The following is a 10901-nucleotide window of genomic DNA, read 5'->3' as shown; positions in this document are numbered from 1 at the left end:
CTAACCAGTCAAACATTTCTGTGACTTGAAAAATAATCACGAGAGGATACTCATTCTACCGCCTGGCTACAGAAGAGAAAGAAAGTTGGTTCAGAACCAATCTCCCGTCATGTATCCCGTGAAATGGCACTAATTTTCCTTAAGCAGTCTAGATTTTATACTTTTGCCTCCCACTGGAGGTATTTATTTAGCCCCAATGGCCTTTCAGGAAATTCTGAATCAAGTTGGAAGCCTGGGAAGATTCCAGATGCTTCAGTTGGCTTTCCTTATAATATGTAATATCTTGGCTTCAACTCATGTTGCCTTGGAGAACTTCACGGCAGCCGTGCCTGAGCACCGCTGCTGGGTGCGCATCCTCGACAATGGCACGCTCTCTGACAATGGCACTGGGCTCCTCAGCCAGGAGGACCTCCTGAGAATCTCCATCCCACTCGACTCCAACCTCAGGCCAGAGAAGTGCCGGCGCTTTGTCCATCCCCAATGGCAGCTCCTCCACCCGAACAGCACCTTCTGGAACCTGAGTGAGGCAGAAACAGAGCCCTGTGTGGATGGCTGGGTATATGACAGCAACTCCTTCGTCTCCACCATCGTGACCAAGGTAGGAAGCTTCATTTTCAGTTTAGGAGTTCAGGATTTGGGTGTTTAGAAATAACACAAATCCTTCCCACACTTTAAGGTGATTCTTCCTTCTTTTAGTCAATATTGACTGTATCTTTATTAAGTATAAGACACATATACAATGAGTCTAATGAATTTGACAGTAGATAGTAAATAGACACTATTAATACTGTGCATGAGCAACTCATGTGTTTCATTATGAGTGTTAGACTCAGCCCATGTTACACAAATGTGTTTATACATTAGCAACTTCCTGGAGATTGAGCAAATCTATATGCTCACAATGTTCTTTTAGGAGAATCATCTAGAGGATCTAATGTGATAGTCAGGATTCAGAAAATGCTTTAAGGTCTCCCAGTGAAGTCAACATGGATTAAAGGGGATCAATTCCATAGTAAACCTATTCATTTAAAGGAAGTTTGCTGGAGACAGTTAAGTTTTAACCTAAATGAGAAAAGTCTTGTTAGGTTGAAAAAGCAAACATGTAGGTCATGTTAGGCAGATTTGCTCAGATTACACTGAAAGACTATAAGCTCTGTTGTGCTCATTTCCTTCTCTTTCAGTGGGACCTGGTGTGTGAATTTCAGTTACTAACTTCAATAAGTAAATTCATATTGACACTTGGGATTTTGTTGGGAAATACACTATGTGGCCATTTAACAGACAGGTGAGTTTCTGGTTCACAGTACTCTCTGTTAGAGGACATGAAGATCTTACATGGAAGCTGGGCACTGATGGTTCATGCCTGTAATCCTAGCTACTCAGGAGCATGAGATATGAGGATGACAATTCAAAGAGAGTCCAGGCAGGAATGTCTGTGAGATTTATCTTCAATAAACTACTTAGAAAAAGCCAGAAGTGGTGCTGTGGCTCAAGTAGTAGTGTGCTAACTTCAGAAAAGAAGCTCAGAGACAGTGCCCAGGCCCTCAGTTCATGAATAAGCCAAAAAAAGAAAATCTTAAATGCACACATTGGTAAAGCTTCAACTGAGAGTAAATTTGTCTGCCAGAAGTTCTTATGTTAAAAAAAATCAGCCTGCCAAAAAATGTCTTTGAACATTCAAAGAAACACGTGTCAAAAGTTTAGATGAACATGATCAGAAGGACAAAAGGCTTTAGTGCCCACAATGACAAGGAGTAGTCTGCAGAATAAGGCTGGTAAAGTCACAGGCAATATAGAATGCTATATCTTTGCACAATAGGAAGCACACACACACAGACAAACACCAACAGAGAAAACTATGTGAAAGACAGAGGATCCACATGCCCAAATATGTATCATATTAACCAAGTGTTTTCAAAAACAACCAGATCACAATGTATAAAGAAGAAAAACAGTCCACTCAAAGAAAACTATGCCCAAGGTCTCTGAAGAATTACAGACATCCAAATTCTTAGAGAAACACTTCCAAACAAGTATTTTAAGCATATTCAAAAATATAAGTGAGAAGATGTATGAAGACATAAAGACATAACAATGTATGAAAAGTAGTAATATCAATACTAAGGGAAGAATTGTAGAGAGGCATGTACTAGAATCTGAGATCAAAACTTGAAATGAATCGATTAAAATTGTCACTAGAGAGATTCAGTGGAAGCTGAGACCCAGTTTAAGAATCCATGCATAGACATGAAAAAACAAAGCAGTAGAAATGATCAAGCAGTTAATGTCGGGTGCTGGTGTCTCATACCTGTAATCCTAGCTACTCAGGGGGCTGAAATCTGAGGATCATGGTTCAAAGCCAGCCTGGGCAGGAAAGTCCATGAGACTTATCTTCCGTAAACTACTCAGAAAAAGCCAAAGTGGTATTGTGTGGTTCAAGTGGTAGAGCACTAGCCTTGAGAAAAAGGATCTCAGGGACAGTGTACAGGCCCTGATTTCAAGACCCAGGACTGACCAAAAAAATGGAACAGAAAAGAAGGCTAATCCACGAAAGAAGGTTAAAGGTGGCTAGCACACAAAGGACTCATGTATAGCATGAGGCTGACCTACATATATGTTATGATAGTCTCAGAAGAAGAGAGAAATGGATAGAGATTTGAAGAAAATGCGCCCTACCAGTGGGAAACCACATATAAATCCAAAGAGGCTCAATAAAATCTAAGTCAGTAATGTCTATATCCTACACTGAGATATATCATAAGCAAAAAAATATTAGAAATTAAACGTAGAATCTTGAATGAGGAAAAATGCTTATATAATAAATTGTTGGCTGAATTTCCTTATCACCTAACATAGCATTCCATCATCCTCCTGTCAAGAAGGGGTTCTTCTAGTGTTTTCCCTATGCTGTTCTAAACTAATGTGTAGTTTCTCAAGTATAGCTTGCTTTCTTGCTTGCCTTTTTATGACACTACTGGGATTTGCGTTCAGGGCCTGAATGCTATCCCTGAGAATTATTTTTGCTCAAGGGTTAGTGCTCTACTCTTGAGTCACACCTCCCCTTCTGGCTTTTTAAAGTTCAGTGGAGATAGGCTCATGGACCCTCCTGGCTGGATAGGCTTTGAACTGTGATTCTCAGATCTCAGCCTCTTGAGCAGCCATAAGTATGGGTATAAGTCATCGACATGCGAATCTATACATATTTGCATTTTGACTGAAACTGTTTTGTGACTTCCTATAAGTCTATGAAAGTCAGAACTCCATGTTCCTTTCTTTTTTCTACAGACTTTCCCTGTTATATTTCTTCATTCCTCATCTTGTTTAGTGTTTTCCTCTGCAGATTTTCTGAGCATTCTTTGCTCTGCACTGAGACTTTCTTCCTTCCTGTTCTTGAAAGTGGCATGTTGTTCACGACCAAGAAATCCAAATTCAGCAGAGGATGATTCTGATGCCACTCATGAGAAAAATTCCCATGTGTTGTTTCCCCAGTGTTCCCATTGCTTTGGTCAAGAAATGTACAGTCCTAGAGTTCCACATCTGATTTTGATACTTTATTGTGTAGACAATATGATAGGCTAAGTCCATGTATTTAAGTACCTGTATTAAATGGATTAGAAGTTCCAGTATTATAACTTATCTCCGATGGTGTAAATACGTAGTTAAACTACTGTTTACCAATGGGAGAAGCGTCTTTGGTATACACAGGTCAGGTTTACGTATATGAAGATCTGTATGGGTTTTTTTTCCAACTTCGTTCAGCCTCCTCTATTTTACCTCTATTTGTTCTGTTTCTGAAGTCACACAAAGAAATGAATGAGGAGAGTACAATTCAGATTTGAGCAAGAATAAAAACAAATTTCTTGAGTCTCTCATCCCAGGATCCCTTAAGAAACAGGAAGAAACCTCAAACCTGTGTATAGAGCCTCACTTTGGAAAAGCTCTGGGAATGGATCAGGCATCAGCCATTCCTAAGGGTTTTAACACTCATCAGAATCCTCTCCCTCTGTGGTCTACATGACCTCAAGCTCTAAGTGCCACAGAACCACACTCCCCTACACCTAGGCGACCACACCTTTCTACTGTCTCCATCCCCTATGGTCCTATGGAACCAGGCCCTCTATGTCTTAAGAGACTCTTCCCCTTCTCCTTCCCACAGAGCCACGCCCCTATGTCTTACAAGGCTTCTTCCCTCTACATCCTACATGACTACTCCCTTTCACCTTCTATGGATCTCCCACCCCCTACATCCTCACTAGACTCCCTGCTTGAGCATCTGGTTCCATTGGGGTGTCACCGGTCAAGCTCCAGCCAGGACAGTCTCTTGAGATGTCTCCTTCTCTCTTTAGATATTCTACTCAAGCCAAAATGTCTTATAGGGTAGAAAATTGGTCTTAATGGCCCAGTGTTTTGGCTTGTGCCTTCTAGAATGGAACACAGGCTGGATCCCAGGTACCACACCCCCTCTAGGTTCCCTCTCAAAGGCTAGCAATTTGGGGTTGGAAACCAGATCTAAAATCAAAAGAAAAGTATCTGCTTAGAAATTTAGTCTCAGTATCAACTGGACAATATCATAGCAAACACACAAACAAACAAAAACCTAAACTGCTTAGAAACTTGGCCTAAGTACCAATTTAATGAATGCAATCACTGACCCAATAGGTGCCAGGGACTCATGCCTGTAATGCTAGCTACTGAGGAGGCTGTGATCTGAGGATCATGATTCAAATCTAGCCCAGGCAGGAAAGGCCAGGAGACACTTATCTCTAGTAAACTACTCAGAAAAATCCAAGTGGCACTGTGCCTCAAAGTGGTAGAATACTAGCCTTGAGCAAAAGAAGCTCAAGGACAGCTCAAAGGCCCTGAGTTAAAGCCCCAAGGCCAGCAAAAAAAAAAAAAAAGGGTATAAACAGTGCCAGCTGAAGGATGTGTCAAATACAATTAGCCAGGTCTCCCAGGATTATCTCTCCTAAGCCAGCATAACACAACAAAGAGCCATCCCCATGGCTTGGAGAATTGTGGTTCATAGCTAGGCAGGCAAGAAGGTCCATGACACACATCTCCAATTAACCAACAAAAAGTCAGATGTGATTCAAGTAGCTTAGCATTAGCCTTGAACAACAACAAAGCCATTGCTGTTGGTTATTTCTGATTATTTGTAGTTTTAAGAAACTTTGTGTTTCTTTGTGCAACAGCTGTTCCAGTTCCCACCATCTAAGCTTTGTCTTTTCCTCAGGTTTGGAAGGAGGCTAATTATGATCATCTGTGTGCTGAATTTGGCCATTGCTGACACATGCGCAGCCTTTGCTCCCACCTTCCTCCTTTACTCTGTCCTGCGCTTTCTGGCTGGTATATCCATCATAGTCATCCTAACAAACAGTACAGTGCTCAGTAAGTATGTCTTCCCACCATGTGCATTTTCCTCACCTTGAATGTGAACTTAATACTCTAGTTTGGTTTGAAATGAAAATTCACTGGTGCTGTCTTTCAGGTGTAGAATGGACAGGACACAAATTCCAAGCCATGACGGTGCTCTTGTTATTATGTTCAGCTGGCTTAGGACAAGTATTGTTGGGAGGCCTGGCTTATTTTGTTCGAAATTGGCAGATCCTTCAGCTTGCGCTGTCTATACCTGTCTTCTTCTTAATTCCATTCACAAGGTATGAGCTTTCTTTTAGAAGAGATCTTGAATGAAGGACACAAGAAATTCATTTGGATCCTTGATCAACTTCTGATATTGTGCTCTCCTTACTCATAGCAATGTCTGACTTGAGCAACGGGACAAAAAGAATTGTTAGGTAAAATTGAGGAAATTGAATTATGTTTGAAGTTACTATGTCAGCAAATTGCAACAGATGCAGTCATACTAAAAATTATTTATGAGATGAAATTCTTGTTTAAAAGAGGGTTCTAGGACTAAGATTGAGGCTTAGTGGTAGAGTGCTTGACTAGCATTTATCAGGCCCTGGGTTCAATTCTTCAATAACACATAATCAGAAAAATTAAAAAAATAAATACAGGAGGTTTCTGTACTAGATAAAATATATCTCAAATTATTCAAATTAGAGATTAAAACATTTTAGTGTAAGCACATACAAAATTCAGTATCGTTATAAAAAATAGTATAGTCTATTTGAATTTCAAATGTGAATGTGTTTACTCTAATTACTAGAATAAGCATTTCTATGACCCAAAAGTGGCTATGAATCATCTCCTGAATGTTACAGATCTTCTTGGCTGTCCTTGCCAGTAGACTTAATTGGTAAGATGCTAATAAAACTTTTGCAAATGTATTTTCCTTCATGGGGAAAATATTTGAAGATGGTATTTCTTTGTCTATGGTTTGCATTTGTATGTGTGGTTTGGGGAAAAAAAACACAATGGTTATTGTCTTTGGAGGTGATATTAGGTGACAGAATTGAGACGCAAATGTCCCTCTAGTGCTGTTCAATTATGGAGCAATATGGATTCCTCAGTTGAAAACCATAGGCAGAATGGACAACTTACATCCTTTGTTTTTGGATCCTTTCCCTTTCCTCTCCTTAAAGAGATTTGAGAGAGTTAAAAAGGGCTATGGTGTTAGTTCAGGACAGAAAGCCTCTTGAGTTAGGAGTGATCCTCAGAAGTGACTGTAGATTTCATTAATACTGTGAGCAAAATCCAGATAAAAAGCATGTGTCCTTTAGCAAACTCATCCATTGTGACATTTGTCCTCCACAAATCTTTGTAATTCTGTGCCCTCATTAAACTAAGGCCGGTTTATCTTGCTGGTGTTCCAAAAGTTACCACAGCCATGAGGATCAGAACTGGCTCCCATCTGAATGAGACACTTAGTAAAAATTAATAATAATTAATTGGGGTATCCGTATTCAGGGAAATATGAGTGTCCCTCATACACCAGCTCTGTGAGCTGGGTAGTCAGTTTTCACAGAATTCAGCGTGGAGTCAGCATGACTCCAGGCCTACATTCCCGGAAGCCCAGAGTATCATGTGCAGAGGTCATTTCCTGTTTCCCGAGGTATGATGCCACATGACGCATGATGCCAGTTTTTGGTCCTCCTGAATAAATGGAAGGGATGAGAATGAAGGAGAAAGGAATCTGAAGGTTGAAGGGGGAGTGAAAGTGAGCGTGTGAGAGTTGACTACATTTCCATCATCGTCTTTGGTCAGGTGTCTGGCAGAGTCTGCTCGGTGGCTGATTAGCACCAACAAACCCCAGGAAGCCTTAAAGGAGCTGTGGAGAGCTGCGCGCATAAATGGAATGAAGAATTATAGAGACAAGCTAACTGTGGAGGTGAGTGAGATGGCTGTTGGTTATAAGACACAGGGAAGACATAGCCCAACATGTGTACTCCTTAGTGACAAAGATGAACTGTCTAAAAGCGTTGGACATGTATATTCTTTTTTTTTTTTTTTTGTCTTTTCTTTTTTGGTACTGGGGATCGAACCCAGGACGTTGCACTTGCTAGGCAAGCGCTTTGCCACTGAGCTACATCCCAGCCCCAACATGTATATTCTTATTTGAAAGAAGTTAAAAGCACTCTGACTCTTGATTCCTTTCTCCTGAATGTAATTTATGAAACACCCACCACAGAATTTTATTGTTACATTTATTTAATTCAGTTAAAATGTTTCGAGTTAAATGCAGTTGTATATGGGATGCTTCCTTGAGCTATTTTCCTACCTGCCCCTGATGTCCTCTGAACAACTTCACCCTCCAACATAATTCAATGTTTAATTGAAAGATAACCTTGTTTGTTTTTTAAGTATTACAATGTAATAATATATATGTAAACATTTAGCCTTTGTATTCTGAATAAATATACATGTATTGATTATGGAATCATTCAAAGCTGCTAATTGGCCCCCAGCTAATTGACCAGCAGTGCTGCTGTGTCTCAAAGTGGTAGAACACTAGCTTTGAGGGAAAATGCTCAGGGGCAGTGTATCTTATTTTTTGAAAAAAGCCACAGAGAATCTTTGAGAACAGAATGGGAAAGAGGTCTTGGCAGAATGGGGGAGCAGAAGGAGGAAACAGAAGAAAAAGAACAACAGTTATTTAAAACTGGGCTAAATAAACAGTAATATGGACAGAGGTCCTGAAATCTGCATAGCAAACACACACTTAGAAAATTCTCTCATCTCGGGGCTGGGAAGATGGCTCAGTGGTAGAGCACTTGCCTTTCATGCCTGAGTCCCTGGGTTCGATTCCTCAGCACCACATAAGTAAAATGAAAAAAAAAAAGACAATCGGACCCCCAAAAAAGAAAATTCTCTCATCTCCCAGGCATTTGGTTACAACCCAACGGCAGAGAGCCATTGTCTAAGACCTTGTGTGGACATCTCAACCCCCCCCCATCATTTGGTCTGAGAGAACACAGCAAGGATTGTGGGGGGGGGGGCTGTTGTTTATTTGTGTGCTGACTGGGAAATCTAACATAGCTGCACAGGAAAGCCAGAGAGGCGGGGAGCTCTGCGGGATTGGAAGCTAGTCAAAGTTGTACTGGGTGGTACAAATTGCTTCCCATCTGGGCAGTGGGCTGGGAGGAGGACACACTGCAGGCTAGAGCTCATCCCATGGGGCATTCTGCATCTCTGGTGTACAGCTCAGTTTCCCTATAACCACACACTCTGGTTGGTAGAAAATACAGGAAGCTGAAGTAGCACACATACTGACCTCACCAAACAAAGAAATAACAGTTGGGCCAGGAGCTGGTGGCTGATGCCTGTAATCCTAGCTACTCAGGAAGCTGAGGTCTGAGGATCAGGGCTCAAAGCTAGACCGGACAGGAAAATCTGTGAGACTCTTATCTCTAATAAATCCCCAGAAACCCAGAAGTGGTATAGTGGTTTAAGTGGTAGAGCATTAGCCTTGAGCTGAAGAGCTGAGGGACAGCACCCAGGCCCAGAATTCAAGCCCCATATCTGACAAAAGGGGAGGAAGAAAGGAAGGAAGGCAGGGAGGGAGGGACGGAGGGAGGGAGGAAGAAAGGAAGGAAGGAAGGAAGGAAGGAAGGAAGGAAGGAAGAAAGGAAGGAAGGACGAACAGTTGGTACTAATGAAGACATTGCTCTGTGGCTCATGAGATTGGCATCCTTAGGGGCCTGGAAGTCTAATGAATTCTTCATCAAATTTTTCCTTTCTGTTTCTTCCTCCTTTTTCTTGATCGCTTTGTTATTTTATGTGTAAGCTGGTCCTGGGCTTGAACTCAGGGCCTGAGTACTGTTTCCTGAGCTTTCTGCTAACACTTTATCACTTGAGCCACAGCTCCACTTCTGGCTCCTATTTTTTTTCTTTTTTCCTTTTTTTTGTGTGTGTGTGGTTAAGTGGAGATGATGGTCTCACAGACTTTCCTAACCTTGACCCTCTGATTTTTGTTTCCTGAATAGGATTATCGTCACAGGCCAATGGTGTGTGGATTAATATATGTGTGTTCCAAATTTTTAAACATAGATACATATTATATGTTAATATAGAGAGATCTATATCCCCTCTTCTTCCTTCTTTTTCCTCTCCTTCCTTCATTTTCATTTTTTTTGGGGGGGGTGGGGTGGTTCTGGTCTTGGGGCCTGAACTCTGGCCCTGGGAGCTGTCCCTCAGCTATTCAGCTCAAAGCTAGCACTCTACCTCTTGAGCCACAGTGCCACTTCCTGCTTTTTTCTTATGTGGTGCTGAAGAATCGAACCCAGGGCCTCGAACATGCAAGGCAAACGCTCTACCACTGAGCCCCCTTCCCATCCCTCATTTTTATTTCTTTACATGTTTTTCTTTCTCTATTTCTTATTTTTATTTTACCCTCTTACAACTCTTTATTGTCATAGTTATGCATTGTTTGCTAAGTTTTATTATTCCTTTGTTTTCATTGTCACTTTATTCTTATTGGATTTGTCTCTCTACTTACATTTCCTTCTTCCAAGTACATTTCGCACATCAGTGGCTTTTTTTTTCTCAGTTGTGGGGCTGGAAATCAGGACCTGAATGCTATCCCTGAGTTCTTCTGCTCAAGTTTAGTACTGCACCACTTTAAACCACAGGTACACTTGGTGTTTTCTGATGGTTAATTGGAAATAAATGTCTTACCAACTATCCTTCCAGGGCAGGCTTGATTTTGAGATCTCAGCCTCCTGAGTAGCTACAATGACAGACCTAGGCCAACATCACTTGCTTATCTGTTGCCGTTTTTATTTCTCAGTATTTCTTACACTACTGAGTACTGTAATTCCTCCTAATTTCCTTCCTTTCCTACCCTTATTTGGTATATTTGTAGTCTTAATGTCTTTGCTTTTTTCCCCCTTAATTACTTAACATTGTGTTTCCCTATTGGGTATATCTGTCACTTGTAGTTGTTACAGCAGATAATTCTCTCGCCTCTCACTAGAATTGGGTCCTTTACCACTTGGAGCAAATGAGCAGCTAATGAGCAACATCACCAGTTCAATAGTAAAAAATTATACCTGAAACCTGCTATCACTCCCTGCCCAGTCATTGAAAATATGTCAACTGAAAAACTTAGTGGATATAAAAACTTCCAATCTAATATGGACAAAAATGCACATCACAAAGCAGAAAAAATTAGAAATATGAAAAATTGTCAACATGAAGCCTCCAAAAGTCAACCAACTCACAATAATGCCAGGGAAGTGATAGAATCCAAGACTAAAAGTTCACAAGAATGATTAAAAGAAATGAAATGATCAAAAGAAATGAAAGAGCATCCAAATAAACATCTGAATGAATCAAAAGAGAACATGAATAAATAATTCCTTGAAAGAAGGAAAACAAATCATCTACAAAATGAATGTAATAAAGTAATAATTCTGAAACAGCTTCAAATTTGTCTTATGAAGACAAATAAGAAACCCATTTAAGAGCCTCCATACAAATTGGATCAGAAGAATACAGAT

General features: G+C 40.6%; 1 protein-coding gene across 1 annotated transcript in view; it reads left to right on the top strand.

The window, feature by feature from the left end:
• Nucleotides 1–59: 59 nt before the first annotated feature.
• Nucleotides 60–10901, top strand: part of LOC138814858 (organic anion transporter 7-like) — a 22264-nt gene continuing 11422 nt past the window's right edge. Inside the window, exons 1-5 of the mRNA XM_070003947.1 lie at nt 60–598; nt 1182–1285; nt 5234–5388; nt 5489–5657; nt 7168–7291. Coding sequence (XP_069860048.1) covers nt 197–598; nt 1182–1285; nt 5234–5388; nt 5489–5657; nt 7168–7291 — 954 coding nt within the window. The 5' untranslated portion in view covers nt 60–196. The remainder of the gene's footprint in view (nt 599–1181; nt 1286–5233; nt 5389–5488; nt 5658–7167; nt 7292–10901) is intronic.

The sequence above is a fragment of the Dipodomys merriami genome, unplaced genomic scaffold, assembly GCF_024711535.1.
Source record: "Dipodomys merriami isolate MVZ:Mamm:240054 unplaced genomic scaffold, mDipMer1.0.p SCAF_617, whole genome shotgun sequence".
NCBI classification, from domain to species: Eukaryota; Metazoa; Chordata; class Mammalia; order Rodentia; family Heteromyidae; genus Dipodomys; species Dipodomys merriami.
This window is presented reverse-complemented; position numbering and strand designations above follow the sequence as displayed.